General features: G+C 47.8%; 1 protein-coding gene across 1 annotated transcript; it reads left to right on the top strand.

The window, feature by feature from the left end:
• The first annotated feature begins 1,111 nt into the window (after positions 1–1,111).
• On the top strand, positions 1,112–21,929 carry LOC124479888 (C-type mannose receptor 2-like). Its single transcript, XM_047038825.1, is given in 33 exon segments — positions 1,112–1,362; positions 5,873–6,295; positions 7,603–7,776; positions 8,196–8,360; positions 8,589–8,702; positions 9,014–9,157; positions 9,303–9,494; positions 9,988–10,142; positions 10,380–10,484; positions 12,214–12,329; positions 12,536–12,684; positions 13,029–13,252; positions 13,389–13,531; positions 13,718–13,814; positions 13,949–14,078; positions 14,303–14,335; positions 14,439–14,605; positions 14,845–14,901; positions 14,904–15,015; positions 15,114–15,256; positions 15,480–15,594; positions 15,707–15,873; positions 15,972–16,080; positions 16,361–16,599; positions 17,196–17,219; positions 17,222–17,272; positions 17,274–17,364; positions 17,461–17,483; positions 17,485–17,611; positions 18,825–18,944; positions 19,097–19,276; positions 19,394–19,417; positions 19,697–21,929. Coding segments are annotated over 33 exon segments (4,452 nt in total). The 5' UTR covers positions 1,112–1,244; the 3' UTR covers positions 19,918–21,929.
• The last annotated feature ends 591 nt before the right edge of the window (positions 21,930–22,520 follow it).

Raw genomic sequence — 22,520 nt, 5'->3', positions numbered from 1 at the left:
CTAGTACCTAAGGTACTCTCGGTTACTCCAAATCGACGCTTTTGGGTTTGCAGGTAGCTTTGTTTTTTCTGTGACAAAGACAGTCCATTCTGCCTTTTGGACCAGACCCGAAGGCTCGGGGTAGAAGCCCTTTATTTTAGGCTCTCCCAAACACACTTTGACCGTGAGCTATTGGCTAACATGTGTGAGGCTAGAGCTTCTCTAATGTACTCTAGTCTGCTCATGTGACCAAAACCTCCAGTTGGTGGCACTGTTCCACTAAGGTTATTTTTTGTAATGGCTTTAGTGTGTAACTTGATATGAATTGGGGAATTTGTGAATGGTTCGTTTTGCATTTCTTACAGATTTTAAATTGACCCAAGTTTGAAGTGATATTTTGATATTGCCTTTTTAAACCTTGCCATGTTAACTGATTGTCCCTGTATTAAACACTCATATTTATTTAGGTAGCCAATTAAATGCAAGTAACTGGTTTACCCATGTGAACTGTTGGAGAGAGATTGGGCCTTAGCAGAGAATTGCTTAAATAAACCACAAGCTACTATTGATTAAACTGTGTTTTTTTTTCATCTTTAGTAGCCCCAAACATGCATCACATATCAATGATGTCTGATAATGTTCTAAAGCTGCACTTCCCTAAATGCGTTTACTTTTTAACCTCAAATTTCATTCACGCAGAGTCTGCAGTGCAAAACAATGTGAAAATATGTGCATAACAGCTTCCATGAATTGATTCATGAAGAAGGGACAATATAATGTGACAAAACAGGCCTCAAACATCTAAAAATAATTCTAGCCAAACCTTAATTGTACATGTTTACGGTTTTAAATTAAGATATATGGTTTTGGCACTCAGATTTTTTTTTTTTATAAACCAGAAACTATGGCTTCTACTGGCATCACGTCTGTCCACTCTTAATAGTGGAAAAACCATTATGTTTTCTATAGAGGGTTATTCGGATCACAAATTTTTACTCTCATATTTTTGTTGTACTTCTGAAGTTTTAACAGAGGTTGGTGCGTAGCCATTCCAAGTACTGCAATGGGCCTCCACAACTGTATGTGAGGTGCTTGTGATGACGCAGTGTCTAGGTCTACGCTTCACTCCATTCATTTTTGGAGTATAAAAGACACGCAGTCTTTTCCGCACTACTCTTCTCTGCACATTCGCCAACGCATCCATCCGTCCCGAAAACAGCATTCAGTCAACAAGCTAGAAGTTTTGTAGCTTAGCAGTTGTGAGCATGCACAACAACGACCGAAATAAGGATTCAAGAAGAGCATGGAGAAATTGCCAACACTTTTACAAATGCACTTTATATTTATTCTTCTTTAGTCTGGAACTAAAGACCAGCGTTTCAGGTACGAACATTGCTTTTTAATCGAGTTGACAGAAAAATCGAACTGTAGAGTCGGTAGTGTTGATTTTTTATCTACTTTTAATATTAGTCACTTCTGTGAACTAAGCGTCGCCTTTTACACGGTGACTTTGTAACCGAATTTTGATGCTGTGGAATGCCACGATAGTCCGAATTCAGAGTGGAACCAGATGTGGAGATGAAAGGGGAGGGGGAAGGGTCTATGCTTATTTTATGTGTTTTCTCTTAAAGATACACCAATTGGCTGGTATACACTTTTCTGACGCCTTTTTGGCTTTTGGTAATGTCTATCGTTATAAATATTTTGTAATCCACGTTGTCACGGATTGACACTGCACAAATTTGACACCCCGCGGGCATGAATGACCTTAACATCCTGTTATGCAATTAACTATACAGTCAAGTCCCTATCCGAGCCAAGGCTATTTTGTTTCTGTCTGCTACCGTATAGACCAACTAACTTAATGACCTCACTGTTGTTATAACAATTGCAGAGTTAGAAACGAGTGAAATGCTTCCCCTCTGCAGTTAATGGTCAAGCGGCATAGTTTAGAAACAAGAACAGCCAACATTGACATTACTGTTTTAAGTGGAAATTGTCTGCACCCTTCCACACCAGAGGTTTCTGGTAGTAACGTTGAAAATCATAGTAAAAACTGTATATATATAAACTATGAAAATCCATCAGAATTGATTTGACACGCAAGCAGCATACAACATTGAACAAAGTCATTAAACTCCACATCCTAAACAGCTATCGAAAACCAAAACATTGCCCCTCCTTTCTAAGATCATCAGTGCTACCCACTACACTTCTCACCTCCACCCCTGAGCTGAGATGAACCCACGAAGCCCTCCATCTAATCTCCATGAGAGGCTGGATTACCGTAAAGCAAAAAAGAAACAAACTCAAGGAACAGGAATTTCCTGTGTACTTGCTGGTTTTTGTTTATCCACCACGATGAGATCTTCTGTTTTATAACAATGACCCATAAAGACCTTCTTTATCTCAAACATCTGTCAAAATAAAGAAGGGTTCAAGGACAATCCACTTGCCCCACCACACCCCAGAATAGATGTGGGACTACGTGGGCCACTGTTGTTCTCAACGACCACTCTCCAAGTCTCCTCTGAAAACATCTGCAGAGGGTTTGTTGTCGTTGGGTGATCTGAGGACGTCTACTTTTTACACGCCACTCCATGTCCACAGATATCCCAGTATCTCACAACAGTAGGGTTCAGAGTTAGGCACCTTCATTTTTTTTTTTTACCCCACCAAGCTCCAAGCTTTGTCCCCCATAGTCGCAGACCCTTTCCAGTCATCAGCCTGCGTAGGAGGGCATGGAGGTGTTTCTGGGAAGATCTGGTTTTCTTGGCTCCTCGTTCTTGTTATTCTTGGCTGTCACCTATGACAAATGGCCCAGGGCATGAGTAAGGCCCAAACCAGGGATGGAGGTGGAGGTGGTGGAGGTGGTGTTGAAGGTGGGGTTCAGGCTACAGAGATAACGTCCAGCCACCTTCCGGTGATGCAGATCTTTAAACAATCAATCAATTAATTACATTTCTGTTGACAGGCTAGATCAAACATGCTGTAACTCACGATCCTCTCAAGGAATTGGAAATTCAGTTTGAAGTTGGTCGTTTTATAGTTGGTTCAGTTGAAAATACATCACACGTAATTGTGTAAACACTTTTGAGAGTCAATTTGATCTTGGTGGCCAGTTCGCATCAGTAACTTTAGCAGGGATTTTATGGTTTGATTGAACTGAACACATGATGTGATCCCAGTGGCCTATCACAGATGCGTGAGGGGAACCACTGTCCCCTTTCACCTTTCTGTTAGCTCCTAGCTGATGTGTGGTGAATGTGAGATGAGCTTGATCCTGGTCGGTGCTAAACATCCCTTCTCCTTGGTTAGACTTTTGAAATCCACTGTACTTCATTTTCTTTTGTTGGGTTGATGATGACTGAGATTGGCCTTTGTTATGTCTGATTTGTTGTTATGACTACAGCAAATTACACCAGGCAGCATTTGATAACTTTCTAACGCCAATACCAAGCTACAGTGAGTGTTTAGCCAAATATTATCTTGGCCAGCATTATGTAACCCTTTTCCTAGTGGCTCTAGTGAAGGCATATGGAAACGAAATCAGTTAGGATAGAAAGCAGTATCACTGACAGCAGAAGATCCCGAAGTAGATTCTAGTTGTTTCAACAGATAGGGTGTGTATGGTAAAGAACCCCTACTCAGTCTACATCAATAACACTGTCCCTGGAGGCCAGATAGCTGCATACCAGAGTTTGATGTTTGCCGATTTTGCACACAATCACACAGGAAAATTGTGGAGTAAAGTCCATGTATTGTGAGATATCTCAGACTTCCCTGACACAACAATAACATGATACTGCATGCTGAGAAAATTTAGATTACAATAGACTGGTATCACTGAACACTCAGCTAATGGAAATGTCAGTGATTTGCCAATAGAATTTGTCCATGGAAAACAGTTTTGAATGGCTGTTATGGATTATGTTTTGTTAACGGGTGGAATAATTGACTCATGGAAACACATAATTGATAACCTTAGAGTTTTGTCGTCTAGACCTGTCCTCTGTTCTCTCTGCATATGGATGGATATTATATCTTGATTAGGCTAGCTGACAGCGAACAGGCCTAAAATAGGGTTCTCCTGAGATTAACGTCAGAAATCTAGTGTATTCATATAAACTAGACTAACCCCTTTTAAAAATATCTGAGAACACTGCACAAAGCATTGCCAATTAAGGTCCTCATAGTTCTGTCAAACCACTCAGCCATTGTGTTGTGTAACTACTTTCAAAGTCTTGACTCTTAAAGGCTTCCACGTCACAAGCAAGCTGACATTAGTCCTCAAGAACGTGGCCACAAGGACAGAGCAAGACTGAGGCTACGCTGATTGAAGGTCTGGGACACAGAAGCTTAAAACGAACTGGCAGATCCTATTCTTCGTCTTGGTGCCTGTAGAATAGCGCAGGCTGGAGAGGCAGACTGCCTTGGAGAGAGTCTTTAGTTTTTAAAGGACCACAAGTTTCAATGTGGACCTGCAAAACATACCAAAAACCCTCAGCCAAATACTCGGTGATCTTTCCCACCTTCCCCAACTTCCTGGCCCCTCACAGGAGCCTGTGGAGTTGGAATGTTGAGTGTCTTACTGTTTCTCTTCTTGGGATCCCTATACAGTGTTGAGGGGCTTCTGTTTGTTTTTGAGTTTTTTCCTCACTGCCACTGCCGCTTTTTATAACGCAACCTCAACTCAAAAGTCACAGCTGCACTCGTTTTCTTTAATCTCTTCCTCTCCTTTATTTCTTCCTCTCTCTCTCTCTCTTTCTCTCTCTCTCTCTCTCTCTCTCTCTCTCTCTCTCTCTCTTTCTTCCTCTCTCTTTCTCTCTTCCTTATGCACAAGTGTTTAAACTCTCAGGCTCCATTAAACTCATATCTCTCCTAGCTAAAAGCCTTGGACAAATGGGAACAGGAGGATAACACACTGGGTTTTTGGAAGGTTTTGGGGATTTTGGTTCCCAACATTCCACTCACTGTGGCTGGAGTCCAGCCGGTATTTCTAAGCTTATAGTTAAGGTTCTGACCATCTCTCCTTATCTATCATAGGAACACATATTGTTGAAATACTTGCCGGCTGTTATATGGTTCTGAACTACTCATAGCAGTGTTCGAGATGCATATACGTAGATGTCAATAAAATGCTGATATGCAGTACAGAGAGTCTTGAGTCTTGCGTGACAATGCATGAAACCAAAGCCAGTTTACAGATATGTAAAGATTCCCTTCATCTGTACAATGATACAACTATTGGGTCATATGGTCTGATCATTCAAATGCACAGTATTATTTTGGAGTATTCCATCACCAGAATAGTTTCTGAACATCAAGCTCAGCCCTAGAGTTTGTCCTGCCACAGAGCTCTCTCTACACAGCCAAACCTCCTTCACACTCAGACCACTGGCTGCCTGAAACAAGAGGCCATTTCAGGTCGCTTCTCTGAAAAGGAGCAAATATCACAGATATAACGGTTAACGACAAAGACAAGCACCTCGTAGTGATGGCCTCCTACTTGTGCGATAACATTTGACAGTTATCGCAATAACTAAACAATTCCTATACCCTTTCTGTTAAGTGGAAAGGTCTGTCAGATGTGTGATGGGGATTTTACACTAAAATAAATAAGATTTCTCGAGATTATCGCTCCATTTAGTCATTGGGCTGAGAGAAGCTGAATTGAACTGTGTTGTGGAAATATATGTACCCCTACAGGGACGTTGTCACCAAACAGCATCACAGTTATCTGTGAGGCTGCTAACTCTTAACTCAGCACTAAATCCATTAACACAAATATTGATTTGATTGTTGCTCTCTCCACATTAGCAGCAAAGACAAAATGACATCGGAACAGTGTTATTGACTGCGCCCTTTGTGTCCCTTGCTCTCCTTGTAACAGGGCCGGTGGATGAGTTTGCGTTCTACCATGAGGGAGCTCAGGGCTGCCTGGGGGTCCAGGGCCAATCACTGCTCCTTTCGACCTCCTGCGAGGACGCCAGCCAGCGCTGGAAGTGGGTGACACGTGATCGCCTCTTCAACCTGGGCTCTTCGCTGTGTCTGGGCCTGACCACGGGCAATAGCAGCTCCCGAGGAGAAGGCTCTCCTCTGGGCGTGTACCCCTGTGACCTTCCGCCACCCCGGGTGCGCTGGACCTGGCAGTGTTCCCAGGTGGTGGAGGCCCTGAACTCATACCTGCCGTCCCCTTCCCCTCCGGCCCAGGCCAACGCCAGCACAGAGGCCTTGGCAGCCAAGCCCCAGGCCGAGGGGCTCAAATGGAGGCTCTACAGTGATGAACAGGACCTGTGCTTGATAACCTACCATGGTGAGTAGACAAATAGGAAAGGTTGGTTCGTCTGTGAACTCAAATGCATTGATACCTGTTGAGGGGTGCTCATGAGAGTCCACATTGGACTTATGTGTTTTGTAGTCAGTTGTAATGCATGTACTGTCAGCTGTGATGAGTGGGTCAAGGAGTCAGCGTTTGTTGTGAAGGAGACAGCTGGGTCTGTTCAGACTCATGCAGTAAGCTGTTGCCCAGGGGCACCTTAGTCACAGCTTGGCTAACTTAAGGACAGCCTGGAAAACTGGTTGTGAGTTTTTTCTGTTCTACAAACGAAACTGTAATGTCCTTGAATATATTTGTGTTTATATTGGACAGTGCTTTTCAAGTGTAAGCACTGTGAGTTTGAAGCATACTTTAGCCTTGTTTCTAGAATAATCGACCTACTCTGTACTTTGTGTGTCCATTTTAAAGATATTGACAACCTCCTCAGAAGTAAGAACAGTAAAGTCTCAAGTTAAGATAGTCCATCTGACTGCAATTAAAACATTCCCAAAACAAAAACCAAGAAAACCACTTCTCGCTTTCTTCTTTAACCTTCCCCTAATTCGTTACTTTCCCCTCAGCTGAGACAAGGCAACTGGCATTACATGTTTGACCTTTTTACTGCCAATATTCATTACTTTCTTTGGAAAGTCAACACACTTCTGAAGAGAGAATGCCAGTGACATGAGTCAACCATGCAATGACTTGACTTGAGCCAACCAGTGGTGTAGCTAAAAGACTTGAGAGGGGGGAAAGTTCCAGGCCTTTTCCCTTGTTTGACACATATGCCCTACTTTCTAAGCATGGTTTAGACATTTTACCTCTTTCTTTCACTGTATGATTGGAGCTTTCCCCCTTCAAACCTCACTGTTGTATGGAATGTGGAGGCTACCGTGGCAACCCCCAGGGTCTTTTGTCAAAATGTGCCGGTTAGATTTAATCCAAAATAAAGAAAATATAATCTATTAGATAATGTTATGGTGAATTGAACTTGCTACAATGTGACTGAGCTTGGCTGGATTCTTAATAATAGTTGCTTATACCATGATGAGAATTTGTAAAATCCAGTTTATTTAGTTAATTGTTTACTTTAAGTGTCCTGCTCCAATTTTACACCTTGTTTGTTTTTCTTTTTCCAGTCATTTCCTCTTCCATCCTTTATTGGTCGCATTTAATTGCAAGCTTTTTTGAGTAAACACATTTGTCCGCTTTACGTAACATTTATTTTCGGGGACAGAGAGGAGGGACCTCGGTGCTCGGTGCATGCTAGGATGTGTAGTTCTCCCATTGCTTTCTCTCTGCAGAGATATATACCATCCAGGGGAACTCTCACGGTCGGCCCTGCTACCTGCCCTTCCTGTACGACGGCCAGTGGTTCCACAGCTGCACCAGTATAGGACGAGAGGACGGGCACCTGTGGTGTGCCACCACCTACAACTACGGCAAAGACGAGCGCTGGGGCTTCTGTCCTGTCAAGAGTAAGACCTGCAGGTTTACCTCCTTCAGCTCCTTAACACAATCACCACGGTACACTGCTGTCAAGGTCTACGACTCTTTCTCTCATTCCTGCCCTTCTGGTTCATCGTCTCTTTCAAATTCTCTTGCCCGATCCCTCTGATGGTGTCTCTAAATCTCATCGTACTATACATTTAGTCATTTAGCAAACACTCTTATCCAGAGCGACTTACAGTAAGTACAGGGAGGGACATTCCCCCCGAGGCAAACAGGGCGAAATGCCTTGCCCAAGGATACAACGTCATTCGTTTCGGTGGGCAATTGAACTGACAACCTTCCGATTAATAGCCGATTCCCTAACCGCTCAGCCATCAGACCCCCCACTACTGTAGTTTGATAATTCCTTTTTCTTCTTATGGTTCTCCTTCTCTCTAACTGGCAGGCAAAGACTGTGAGACGTTCTGGGACACTGACCCGCTGACTGACAGCTGCTACCAGTTCAACTTCCAGGCCACCCTGTCCTGGTCTGAGGCCCGCATCAGCTGCCACCAGCAGGGGGCAGACCTGCTCAGCATCACCAAGCTGCACGAGCAGACCTACATCAACGGTACACACACACACGCAGACATACACACACACACATACACACATACACACTCGACTGAAAACAACACTGAAGATATCTTGTGGACTTAATGTTTAAATGTTTATATGTATGATGGTTATTTACCTTTTAATCTGAACTAGGAGTCGTTTCATATTGGTCAGCGAAAATCCTACGCACAGACAATCACGTTAGCTCATTTTCTCAGCTGTATGTCCTTTGCTCTTGTAGGTCTTCTGACGGGCTACAGCGCTGCGCTGTGGATCGGCCTCAACGACTTGGACATCCAGGGGGGCTGGCAGTGGGCTGATGACTCGCCGCTCAAATACCTCAACTGGGAGGCTGGTGAGGGGATGCTACCATCATCCTGACTATCCTGACTACTCATCATACTACCCATCACTCTTTGACTCTTCTGTCTGATCTCTCACCGTCGTTGAGAGTAAAAGCCTCTGTAAATACTTGTTTTCTTTAATCTCTTCCTCTCCTTTATTTCTTCCTCTCTCTCTCTCTCTCTCTCTCTCTCTCTCTCTCTCTCTCTCTCTCTTTCTCTCTCTCTTTCTCTCTCTCTCTCTCTCTCTCTCTCTGTCTCTCTGTCTCTCTGTCTCTCTCTCTCTCTCTCTCTCTTCTCTCTCTCTCTCTCTCTCCCTCCCCAGACCAGCCATCCCATGCCGAGGAGGAGAACTGTGCTGTGATAAGGACAGAGTCTTTGGGCCGGTGGCAGAACAGAGACTGCTCCATAGCCCTGCCCTATGTCTGCAAGAAGAGACCCAACGCCACCCTGGACCCCTTCACCACCGGTCAGCCTCTCTACCGTCTACCCTGTCTCATCATCGGCCCTGGATAGTTTGATATTTCGAAAGTCAGCCTTTGTTGAAGCGGATTTATACAAATTTTGGCAGGATTTGCATTCCTGTTTGATGTTGTTGTGTTCTGTTTGGACAGACTCGTGGGCGGATGATGAGAGGTATGAGTGTGATGTTGGCTGGCAGGCCTTCCAGGCCGGCTGCTACAAGCTGACCTCTGAGAAGATGGACTGGGACGGAGCGCAGAAGACCTGTCAGAAGATGGAGGCTAGCCTGGTTAGCATCCACACCCTGCCTGAGCTTGAGTTCATCATAAACAACCTGAAGAGAGGTGAGGGGAACCGGAAAACTGATGGAGCCGCCGAGAATAGCTTTTCCAAAGAGGAGTATAATTATTGCAAGGGATATAAGCGAGTCTTAAATAGTGAAATAGTTTCGTGTTTTGGTTTCAGTGAGTGTCATCATGTTTGAGTTTCTGCGTGTGTCATAGTTGCATCACTTGTCTCTTTGTCTCTAGAAAGAGTGCCAGACACTGAATGTCGTTGTATGCTAACCACTGGGTAGGAAGCATCTCTTGCTCTAGCCACTAGGTTTAACCCTAGTGGTTTAAGGTGAACTGTAACAAAAACGTATTGTTCTCCACACATACTGTACCTATGATGGTAGAATTAGGTGAATGAGTGATATTTTTCAAATACACTATTGTTGAAGGGCTCTTAAGTCACTAACCATCACATCTGTCTGGGCTTAGTGAGGTGAAATCAGAACGAGGCTGGACCTCATAAAGCACTCTGTTCACCTGCACGTCCCTCTCTGTGTCTTAGATGTGGAGGAGTTGTGGATTGGGCTACATGACATGGCGATGCAGATGGATTTCCAGTGGTCCGATCACACGCCAGTCATCTTTACCTACTGGCACCCATTCGAGCCCAACAACTTCCGAAACACCCCGGAGGACTGTGTCATTATCTGGGGACCTGTAAGTGACCTCTGACCTCTTTGTCTTGGCTCCGCGATCATATTTCCTAGTGATGTGCTGTCACTATCAGTAAGACCATTTGTTTAAACTCAGCAGCTGTGTTTAAACTATTTCTCTCTCTCTCTCTCTCTCTCTCTCTCTCTCTCTCTCTCTCTCTCTCTCTCTCTCTCTCTCTCTCTCTCTCTCTCTCTCTCTCTCCCGCCGTCTCTTTGTGTGTGTCTGTATACGTGTGTGTAGGAAGGCCGCTGGAATGACATTCCCTGTAATCGGACCCTGCCCTCCATCTGTAAGAAGACAGCCCAGAAGACTGATGAACAGGCAAAGGATCACGGCTGCAAACCGGTACGACTTCTGCATCGTACACCTCCCTCTTTCACTCCGTCCACCCCTCTGTCATCGTACTTTCCTTCCCCCCCTCCCCCCTTTCTCTCTGTGAATGTGTTCTGAGTTCATGCCTTGTCATGTTAGTCTTAGCTCGGAGGCTGACGTTCTCGTAGTACAGTAAATGTTTTTCGAGTGTACACCCTCGGCTCTCTGTGCGCTCGGCAACCCCTCCTCCCTCCGGCCTCCCCCCTCCGGCCCCTGTCTGTCCTCTTAATCACCCCCTCGGGACTGTGGAGGTCAGTCAGACAAACCTCCCAGACAACCTCCCTGTCTTCTCCAGGCGCTCACAAACAGCCTCCCCGCCATCAACACAAACACTTTCTAACCTAAAAAAAGGCCACACTTCGTTCAATTTGAACACTTGTCACGCAAAGCTAAACAAATGTCTTCACTCGAATATGTTTAACTGCATACTCTCACACACACACACACACACTCAGTTGACCCATATGCTTAGCTTCCACATCTGGTATCTATCGCTTCCCTTTCGTTTCTCTCGCTGCCATTTCACAGTCAGTAATTCTTACGTGAATTCTCAAGTGAACTCAGTGATCTTTGTTTGGGATCTTGATACTTGATGTCACTCTACATAGAACTTATTATGGGATATATGGCATGCTTTTTTGTTCTTGGCCTGTAAGACGTTGGCCTGTCGTTTTATAATGATCAGCTGTGAAAAACAGGACGTGGTGGAGGATTCGAGTTGAACTTTCCTGCCTGAACAATAGGCTCTGTATGTGTAGGCCGTCCAGTAAGAGTTTGAGTGGACTGTAACTTTATATCTCCCTAGAGAGTGTGGCAGACTGGGTGGTCATGTGACAGGGGTCAGTTAGCATGACAGGGCCTTTGGGGACGTGTGGTGTGTGGTTTCCCTTGACTAGACCACTCTTGTCGTGAGCACGCCATGCAACATGTGAATCGTAACAGCCGTTAGGAGCAGACATTTACTTATCCATCCGTTGGACATCAATAAGGACTAGTGTTCTCGGAAAGATGAGAGAATTGTTCTAACCAGTTTCACCTCTAGACAAGAGGATCACTGTGAGGCGGAGAGAGAGATAAGGGAGGGAGAGAGAGAGGAAGAGGGGGATAACAAAAGCAACTTCAGCAGCTGGAAGGTTTTGAGGTTTTTCTTTCATGGCCAAGTTGTGCAATAGCTGGAGGTTGGCTGAGTCATATAAACCCAACTGTCTCTCGTGTGCTCTAGCTCTCTCTCTTTCTCCGTCTCTCTCTCTTTCTCTCTCTCTCTCTCTCTCTCTCTCTCTCTCTCTCTCTCTCTCTCTCTCTCTCTCTCTCTCTCTCTCTCTCTCTCTCTCTCTCTCTCTCTCTCTCTCTCTCTCTCTCTTTCACACACACACACATGCTCACACACACATCTTACCTCTTGTGACCTTTTGTGTGTTGGCTGAGTTCTCAGTCTGTACACGTCTGCAAAAGTGTGAGGTGGGAGAGACGGAGAGGGAGGACGAGAGCCGAGGATAAGTGCTTCTCTTTGTCTGGGCTTGTTCCTCCCCGGCCTAGTTAAGAGTGTTTCCTGGTCTCCCGAAACAATTCCTAGGGAATCTACGAGAAGAGCAAAGAGGAGGCGAGAAGAATGGATTTCAAGCCGTCTCTCGCTACCCAATGTCCTTGACTTCTCTTCTCCATCCCTCCCCACCCTTCCTCTCCTCTGTCCCTCCCTCCACAGGGCTGGAAGTGGCATAGCCCAGCCTGCTACTGGGTGGGGGAGGACCAGGTTACCTTTGAAGAGGCCAAGAAGGCCTGTGTGGGCAGTGGGGCTGGTCTGGTCACCATCACCAATAGGTACACCAGTGTAGAAATACAACCATGACATATGTATGATATAGTGGCCATCTTTAACAAAAAGTATCTCACTTGATCTATGTAGAACAATGGGCCGTAATGCGCGATATATCAAGGGGTTTAAGATACTTAAACAAGTCCCAGCCACCCTCATCTGTGGTTAATCTAAGATAACCCCTGTTCCCCGTCTGTGCGTGAGTTTACAGGTTTGAACAGGCCTTTGTCAGCAGTCTCGTGTTCGGCCGTTCTGGAGATTCCTTCTGGATTGCCCTCAGTGACCAGAACAGCCCTGGATACTTCCACTGGCTGAGCGGGGACGAGGTGTCCTACACCAACTGGAACAGAGACCAGCCAGGTAGGCTGCTAGGCCTCACTCTCTACCTCTCTGTGTTTCAGCCAGACTAGCTGTCCTCTCATCGGCAGCAGTGTACTAGCTGGTCTTCATCCTCCCTCCCTGTCTGTCTGTCTGTGTCTGTCTGTCTGTCTGTCTGTCTGTCTGTCTGTCTGTCTGTCTGTCTGTCTGTCTGTCTGTCTGTGTCTGTCTGTCTGTCTGTCTGTCTGTCTGTCTGTCTGTCTGTCTGTCTGTTTGTCTGTCTGTCTGTCTGTCTGTCTGTCTGTCTGTCTGTTTGTCTGTCTGTCTGTCTGTCTGTTTGTCTGTCTGTCTGTCTGTTTGTCTGTCTGTCTGTCTGTCTCTCTCAGGTAAAAGCAAGGGAGGCTGTGTGACCATGGCAACAGGCTATGCCACAGGGCTGTGGGAGGTGAAGGAGTGTGAGTCGTCGCGTGCCAAGTTTATCTGCAGGCTGGACCAGGGCACCTCCATAAGTCCTGAGCCCCCTGCCCCTGCCCCGCGCCCCACCCCCAGCCTCACGGGCGCCTGCCCCGGGGGGTGGAAGAGCAACAGCAAACTGCACCACTGCTACAAGGTACCCCAGCCCGACTCTTGGACAATGGGGCCGTTTCGTTTTGTATTCACTTTGTTTTGTTTCATATTCATATTTCCGACTCATTAGCGATACTCTGATGTGTTTGCTTCTGGTGTTGCATGTGGTTTGCCTCCAGGTGTTCCACTCCTCTCACCTGGACCCAAAGCTGAGCTGGCTACAAGCCCACCTGTTTTGCCAGATCCACGGGGCCAACCTGCTCAGTATCAGCAGCCCCGAGGAGGAGCAGTTTGTTCTACAGGTTCTCCACGAGACCTTCGGGTAGGTGTGCATCGAGGGGAGCAGTCAAGTCTAAGTCGTTCTAATGAGTCTCATTTAAATCTCATTTTAGGGGGTGGAGCGCTTGAAGAGGTGACAGCTGTTCCAAGGAATCCTGGGATAGAATTGTATCATTTGTGGTGGTACAGGGATAATGATGATGATGATGGTGACGATGATGGTCCACAGGGAGTCGGAGGACCATGAGCAGCACTGGTTTTGGATCGGGCTGAACCGCAGGAACCCCATTGACAACGGCAGCTGGAAGTGGAGCGACGGACTGGCTGTGAGTCACACCATTAGGGTCACACCCAGGAAATAGCGTTTGCAACAACATTTTTAAGCATGCTGGATTATTCTACACGATTGTGTGAACTCTGTATTCATACCAGGCTCCGTCTCCCTCTCCCTGTGTGTCAGTATGCCTACCAGAACTTTGGCCGTTACAACTACAACACACGCCAGTGTGCAGCAGCAGACCTGGGAACCATGACCTGGCTAGCCATGCACTGTGACTCTGAGCTGGACTGGATCTGCAAGATCCCCCGAGGTAGCACACACACACACACACACTACACACACAATCACACACACACAAAGCTAGCTTTGTAGCTGTGAGGCTTTGGACAGCAACAGCTCAGGCATTGGCTGCACAAGCGGTTGTAACAAGAATATTCCTCATTCAAATGACAAGACTGCGTTGAGCCGCGTCTTACGTTTTGAACGTGATGATTGATACGCAAATACAGATCTCTGTGCTCTGTGCGTTTACAGGTAGTGTGGAGGTGGAACCAGAAGTCTCTCAAGGTCAGTCTTTCAACCGGACTCTCCGAATCTTTCACTCTGAGTTTAATACTGGAAGACCTTCTCCTCCCTCTCAAGCCCTCTCTCTCCTCCTCTCCTCCACCAGACTCCGGTGCTAATGAGTGGGTGGCGTTCCAGGAGGCGGAGTATAAGTTCTTTGACCACCGGTCTACGTGGGACCAGGCCCAGAGGATCTGCTCCTGGTTCGACGCTTCGCTGGCCTCCGTCCACTCTGCTGACGAGGAGGTCTTCCTGGGCAACACCCTGCGCAAGGTACACCCTGTACAAGCCTTGGAGTACTCTGAGAATACCTCTTTCTCTCTCTCTCTCTCTCTCTCTCTCTCTCTCTCTCTCTCTCTCTCTCTCTCTCTCTCTCTGTCTCTCTCTCAGGGTATCGTCACAACACACACCAGAATAAACTCCCTTCAGCAGGCCTGTACTGTGTGTGTGATGATCTGACGGTAGGTGGTGGTTTATTTGCTGGTTTGTTTGGTTCTGTCCCGCACCTGCAGCTTCCTAAGATGGAGGGGGATCACTGGTGGGTGGGGCTTCACACGTACGACAACGACGGGGGCGTTTCCGCTGGTCAGACCACTCGATTCTCAACTACGTGTCCTGGGGGCTCAGCAGGCCACGCCCCCCCAGCCGGGATCGCAAGTGTGTCCACACATCGGTCAGCAAAGGTGAGAGACCTTCAGAGACTCGCTGGCCGCAAACCATAAACGGCGCGGTTCAGGTTGTCTGGTCGAGCCGTCGCTTCATCTCTCTCCCGTTTCCCTAGGCGAGTGGGCGGATCAAAAATGCCACACAGACCTGCCCTACATCTGTAAGAGGGTGAACGTCACGGGCACCGTCCCCCCCACCCCCTCCTCCCCCCTGGCCCCCATGGGCTGTGCTGAGGGCTGGGCATCCTTCCAGCACAAGGTAGGGCTCTAAATAGACGGCCGTGGTGACTCCCTGTGCCCTCTGCCGCGCTCTGCCAGTGCCTCCACACCAGCTGGCTGGGCTCTCCGTCCTTCACAATAACGCTCGCGTAATCCCATCTGTGCATGTGAGAGACGGTGACCGCTGCTGTGCCATGCTGCTATGATCACGTGCACCTGATCTCACGCTAACCTACCCCCTGGGGGCCATCTGTCCTCCGCAGTGTCTCAAGGTGTTCGGCCGCGAGGACGACAGGAGGGCCAGCTGGTCTGCAGCCAAGCTCATGTGCGAGTCCCAGGCAGGAGTCTTGGCCGTGGTGTCCAATCACTTAGAGCAAGGTACTCCGACACAACACGCGTTTGGGCTCCCATTGTCTTGTCATACACTGACGTAAATACACACGCACACACACATGGATTTTTTACGCAAGTTATTGATTTCCTCCCACAGCCTTCGTCACTACCCTGCTGACCAACGTCAGTTTTGACCTCTGGGTGGGTCTGATGTCCGACTCTAAAGGGCACTTCCAGTGGGCCCTGCCTGGGCTGCTCAGCTACACCAACTGGGCCCCCGGGGAGCCCATGGACAACAGCGGACCCCTCCACATCAAGACCCCGGTACCTCATTCATCTGGGACCTATCCTTAGATAATGACATCATAGGTCTTTGTGTTCAGTGTTGGACCACGGTTGATGACGATGCTCTCACCTGACAGGGCAACTGTGTGGTGATGCTTCATGGGAACCCAGAGAAGAACACTGGCATGTGGGCATCACAACCCTGTGAGATGGAGAAGCATGGCTTCATCTGCCAGAAGAAACAAGGTACCGGCCTGTTACCTGCTACAGCATTTTCAACAGGGTTGTATGTAACCGTGCCGAATGGGTTAAACTAGAGCTAGCTTTTGAGTGGCATAGTTGATTAGATCGGTTAAAGTGGTGTTTATAGAGGCGGTTGTTGCGTTGGTGAGTCAGAGGACCCGAGTTCAAACCCCAGTGTTGGCAAGAATGGGGGGGAAGCATTACTTACGGGCGACGCGACTCCCCCAGTTATATTCACATTAAACAGCTGTTTTCTCTGTTCTGACTTGGCTTGGCCCCCTAGACCCAGGTATGGCCCCTGCTCCTGCCCTGCTGCCTGCCTCCCTGTCAGGCCCGGTGGAGCTGGGGGGGGTCACCTACCGCGTGGTGGAGAAGAGCCTGGACTGGACGGGCGCTCTGCATGTTTGTGAGTCTCTAAACGGGACCCTGGCGACGGTGACTGATCCGTACCAGCAGGCTTACCTCACCCTGCTCGTCAACAGCCTCCACCTGCCTGCCTGGATCGCTCTCTACAACTCTGGGGTGAGCACCAGAGCTCTCTCAGAGCTTGTTTGCCCTGATGGGTCATGAAGAATAGGATTATAGAGAGAGAGAGAGAGAGAGAGAGAGAGAGAGAGGAGAGAGAGGAGAGAGAGAGAGAGAGAGAGAGAGAGAGAGAGAGGGAGGAGAGAGGAGGGGAGAGGGAGGGAGAGGGAGGGAGGGAGAGGGAGAGGGAGAGGGAGAGGGAGAGGGAGAGGGAGAGGGAGAGGGAGAGGAGAGGGGGGGAGAGGGAGAGGGAGAGGGAGAGGGAGAGGGAGAGGGAGAGGGAGAGGGGGAGAGGGGGAGGGGTGGGGGAAAATCAGGTGGAAATACAGGTGGGAAAATCATGGAGAAGTGGATGCTAGAAAAAAGAAAACACATAACACTATTCAAGGTCCGTACGTTTCTATAGCGATGCAGATGTCCTGGGGACTGAGGGCCGCCCCTTTCTCAGCGTGATGGCCAGGTTCTTGGCCTTGTTGGAATCGATCAGGGACACTTTAGTAGGAGTCTTCTGGGCCACCTTCACCTTGAGAGTGGACAGGAGAGAGAGGTTTCTGGGCCGGAATTGGATAACAGCTATTCTGTTCTGTCCTCAGGGACGGACAATTACCCTGGCTGGGCGAAACAGAAACTGACTTACACTGACTGGAGAGAAGGGGAGCCCAATCAACTGGGCTGGATGTGGTCACATGACCACCACAGGGCAGTGGACCATGACTCCCTGTGACGCCAAACTGAAAGCTGCCATCTGTCAGATCAATCAAGGTGAGCAGCTAGCTGAGGTGATTTTTTTAATAGCACACCGGATGTCTTCATCCTTAAGATACTTCATCATAACCTCTCCTGCTCCCCTTTCCTCAGACGAGGGGCCCCTTCACCAGTGGAGTGTATCCGGGGCAGTGCCCCACCTCCCTGGGGAACTGGGCCTGGGTGCCCTTCAGGAACCACTGCTACTCCTTCAACCTGCAGACTCTGAGGCTGCCGCAGGAAGCCCGCTCCTCCTGCCAGAAAGGTGAGTGCTCCCTCTCCCCAGCCGGCCACACAGGCCATGCACAGGACCAGAAGGGTTAAGGTTCCTCTCCCCAGGGGTCACAGGCCATGCACAGGACCAGAAGGGTTAGGGTTCCTCTCCCCAGCCAGCCACACAGGCCATGCACAGGACCAGAAGGGTTAGGGTTCCTCTCCCCAGCCGGCCACACAGGCCATGCACAGGACCAGAAGGGTTAGGGTTCCTCTCCCCAGCCGGCCACACAGGCCATGCACAGGACCAGAAGGGTTAGGGTTCCTCTCCCCAGGGGTTACACAGGCCATGCACAGGACCAGAAGGGTTTGGGTTCCTCTCCCCAGGGGTCACACAGGCCATGCACAGGACCATAAGGGTTACATTTATTCATTTAGCAGACGCTTTTATCCAAAGTGACTTCCAAGAGAGAGCTTTACAAAAGTGCATAGTTCATTGATCATAACAACGAGAAAGCCCCAAACATTGCGGTCAGCTAAAACATGACGCATACATTGTGAAAAATAAAATAAGTGCCAAAGGGAAGAACCATAGGAGCATGTAGTTAAACAAGTTACAACTAATCAAGATGAACTTAAAAAAGTGCAAGAGTGTACCTGTAGAAAAGCAATCAACAGTCAAATATTTCACAGCGAGTACAATAATTTAAATCCATTACAACTAACCAACAAGAGCAACAAGTCTCTAAATAAGAGTCATTGTGATCCTGGAGGAAACTAGCATCAGGTCCAGCAAATCATTCTTAAGTACCGTTGTACTCCTTTTAAAGTTGGCTTCTCAGTGGGCCAGTCAAGCAAAACTAGAATGTTTGTACGGTACTTTATAATCCCAGGTTCTAAACAGATACATCCTTTATAGGACTCGTTCTACTTTAATAAGACAACACTTGGCATGCACACTAAACTTTAGATATTGTGTATAGTAAATCTCAACAGCTTGGGAATGCTCTCACAATAGACATAATTTACCGTATCAATAAGTCTCTTAATTTATTATTGAGATTTGACTCCCATTCATTCCTCTACATTCCCTTTCTCAATTGTATGTTTGTTGTTGTTTTCCCTTATCTTTGTCCTAACATGGTATTCTCTCTCTCTCTCACTGTCTCTCTCTCTTGCCCTCTCTCTCTCTCCTCTCTGTGTCATTGGCCCCCCACCCCTCTCTCCGTCCCTCCGTCCTCTCTCCTGGCCTGTGTGTCTCCCAGTGGGGGCCCAGCTCCTGTCTGTGCTGGATGAGACAGAGAACGGCTTTGTGTGGGAGCACATCCAGAGCTACCAGGACCAGGCCCACGGAGCATGGCTGGGCTTGACCTTTAACCCCGACGGTAAGGCCACCCAGGGCGCTCTGACATCTTTTCCTCTGATCCACCCCCCTTGCTCTTTATGTAAATCAGCAGCTTGGAAGGAATTTTGTACGCAGCACTCGATGAGAAGTCTGTGTGTGTGTGTGTGTGTGTGTACCTGATGTGTTCAGCAGGGGCCAGTCTGATGTGGTTAGAGACCACTGAGGTGGAGTTCACAAACTGGGAGGTGCAGGACACCAACCTGAGCATGCTGTCGGCCAACACCTGCTTCTGGATCCAGAGCAACACGGGCCTGTGGAAGCCCGGCTCCTGCAAGAACCGCACCCATGGGGTCATCTGCAAGCGACCACGCAGTAAGGCCCCCTTCCCACCGCAGCACCAGCTTTACACCTCCCATGCAGCTCTGCTGGGGGGAAGAGAGGAAATACAAACTTCGAGTGAACCAATCTTTACTTTGCTTTTTCTCGCAGGTGCTGAGACTTCTGCCGTCACTTGTAAGTATCAACCCCTCCTTCCACGGTCCTCATGCACTGGTATGCGGCACACTGCTCGTGGCCTCTTACGTTTACATTTAGTCATTTAGCAGAAGCTCTCATCCAGAGCGACTTACAGTAAGTACAGGGACATTCCCCCCCGAGGCAAGTAGGGTAACCGCTCAGCCATCTGACTTCCCTCTTATGTGCAGAGTACTCTACTAGGAACCTAGATGTGACCTAAGCCAGCCTCACCCCCCCTCTCTCTGTCTCTCTCCTTCCCTGGTTCCCGTGTCTCAGCGGAGGGCGATCACCTGCCCACCCTGGTTCTGATCATGGTAACAGGGCTGGTTCTGTTGGTGCTGATCGTGGGGATCATCTACCTGTACCGCAGGCGAAGCATGGGGGCGCAGGGCTCCTACGAGGGCGCGCGCTACAGTCGCACCAATTCCAACCCCGGCGAGCAGGCTGAGAAGAACATCCTGGTGTCGGACATGGAACTGAACGAGCAACCTGAATAGAACCATAGAACCGGCTTCCAGAACCAGACCTGGAGCTGGCAGGGACAGACTGATTCTGACTCAGAAACTGATTTTGGATAGACCTTTTATTCCCCTTTTTTTTAAACCATTGTACAATCCTGAAAGGCTGTGTGGAACGCAGCACGTTAATCAGATTAGATATGAGAGACCCAGAACCCCCTCTGGCCCCTGCTACCAAGACATACACTGCCACTCTGAAACCTTTTAGACCAATCAGATCCTAGCTTCTCTGTGAGATGTCGACAAAAGTATTTCTGGATCAGGACTGCACCTCTTTGATGTGAGTTGTTGTACTTCAGTCTATTTGTGTATGTGTATGTCATTCCGAATCCCCATATGCAATTATCCAAAACAAAGACTCACAAAGCACAAAGCAAAGTAAAGACACTCTGCTCTTTATCTTTACAACCATAACATACTCTCCCACAGGATCTTCTTATGCCATGGTAGGATTTACCAGAGGTCTTGTTTTGTTTTTTTGGTTCTTTTCAAAATCAGTGCAGCTGTAGTTAACTTGTGTTAATGATGATGCATGTGTACCTGTAGTTTTGTCTGTCCTTTGCTGCCCTCTCTCCCCCTCCTCTCCCCTCCCCCTCTCTCTCTCCTGCCCCCCGGCACGTCAGTTCCAGCTGTTCAGAAGGCAGGGCAGTGTGGAAAAAGTCACCGAACACACAGTGACAACCCCAAACCGTCCCTGGCTTGGCCCAGACACCAGGGGCTTGTTAGAGGAGGATGCGTGCACACAAGGGAGAGGGAGAGAGGTTGTGAGCAACGTGAAACTTTGCTTCTCGATCCTCTTAGTACGTCACGTGAGGAGATTTAGGTCCGATTTAGATGCTCATATTTCTGAGTTGATGTTTGTGATCGATTTCAGTACTTCCTGCTGCCATCTTGAGAAAGCTGTACAGTGTTGTCTGTCGATGCATTATTACCATGGTACTTTTTGTATTTGTTGAATCTCATTTGGCTTGGATGGATTTGAAGCAGTGTTAGGGTATGAATGTTTGTCTAGTGTGTGTATTTTTTGCCATAGTTATGACTACTTAGTACTCATTGACATGTGCACAATAACAACCTTCCTAAAAATACAGGAAATAGCTCTGAGAAACCAAAGAACATGACCAAAACTCAACCACCTTAATCATCCTCAGTCTGACTTTGTTTTGAGAGAGATACACGTGAGATTATTGTAGTAGATTAAATACTAGATCTAAGGCAAGAAAAACACCAAGCAACAGTGTGTTTTCGAATTGAATTGGAATAGTGAGGATAGAATCAGTTTTGGTCTACCTCTTCCAACATTCCTCCTCCCACTGCTATGATTCCTAACCGGATTTCTGTACCCCAGCTCCAAGGAATGCCCTGGGCCGTTTCAGATGGAAGCATTTGGTGTTTTACTGAGAGCCCGAATGAAAAAAAGTGTGTGTTTTTTTTTGCCCTGTAAACTGGACCAAGACAGACAGAAGGGAAGGAAAGAGAGAAGAGTGGGGAATAAAGAAAGGGGAGTGTGTGTGTGTGTGTGGTTGTGTGTGTGTGTGGGGTGTGTGGGTGTGTGTGTGTGCAGTCTCCAGCTGTGGAATGTTGAGTCGGCAAGAAGAGCTCCGTGGGCTGGTCTGTAACCAATCAGGGAGGAGAAGAAGGATTCAGGGTAGAGAGAGGGGTTAGGAGGAGGGAGAAAGGGGAAAGGAAGGGAAAAAAAAGGGTGAGATTCCGAGGCTTACTGTAAAACGGAGAACACAGAGGCAGGGGGAAGAGTGGGGCATGCTGTCCTCTGGTGGAGGACCGCTGTATCAGCCTGCCTCCGTATGCTTTTACTGATTAAATGTGAGCTGTTTTTTCGTGGGGAGCTGTCTATGAGGCGATGACTGGGTCAGGACCTGGTGATTTGAACTCCTAGTCCCTGTGAAGAAAAGTTCTTTAAAAAGCACCTGTTTTAATTCTGAAAGTATTTGCTGTTTTTATAATAAATAAATAAAATATATGTTCACATGCTCCTGTATCACATGTATGTATTATTTCGGATGAGATGGGGGGGGGAAAAATATATATATAATTTAGGTCCATGATGAGGGGAATCTGCTGTAATGGCAAAGCCCCTCCACTAGAGGGCAGACAATGTTCACTGTGAAGTGCACGTTTGAAAGAGTTCTGTCTTTCTCTTGGTGTTAACCACGTATGATGTTTGCTGGGTTCTTCCTGGCTTGGCTGGCTCCCAGGCTGACTACAGTCCCGACTTGGCAGCAGTATGCTGTGGCCGGCTGCCCAACTCGACGGCACTAATATGCTGTGAGCTCTGGTAATGAGTTCAACCAGAGCCCCAAGACTGAGGCGATCAGTGTTTTGTGTGTGCCAGCTAAGAGATGCGCCATCACACTCCTCCACCATCTGGCCAGGAGGCCATGTTTGGTTATGGAAAGGGACTGAGTGCCACGGTAGAGTGATTAGGCAAAACACCTGGATAAATGCAGGATTTGGGCAGCTTGTGGCCTCTTGAATCCCCCAAACTCTCTCTCTCTCTCTCTCTCTCTCTCTCTCTCTCTCTCTCTCTCTCTCTCACACTTATTAAACAGACAGGAGACTGC

This window comes from Hypomesus transpacificus, chromosome 17 (assembly GCF_021917145.1).
Source record: "Hypomesus transpacificus isolate Combined female chromosome 17, fHypTra1, whole genome shotgun sequence".
NCBI classification, from domain to species: domain Eukaryota; kingdom Metazoa; phylum Chordata; class Actinopteri; order Osmeriformes; family Osmeridae; genus Hypomesus; species Hypomesus transpacificus.
This window is presented reverse-complemented; position numbering and strand designations above follow the sequence as displayed.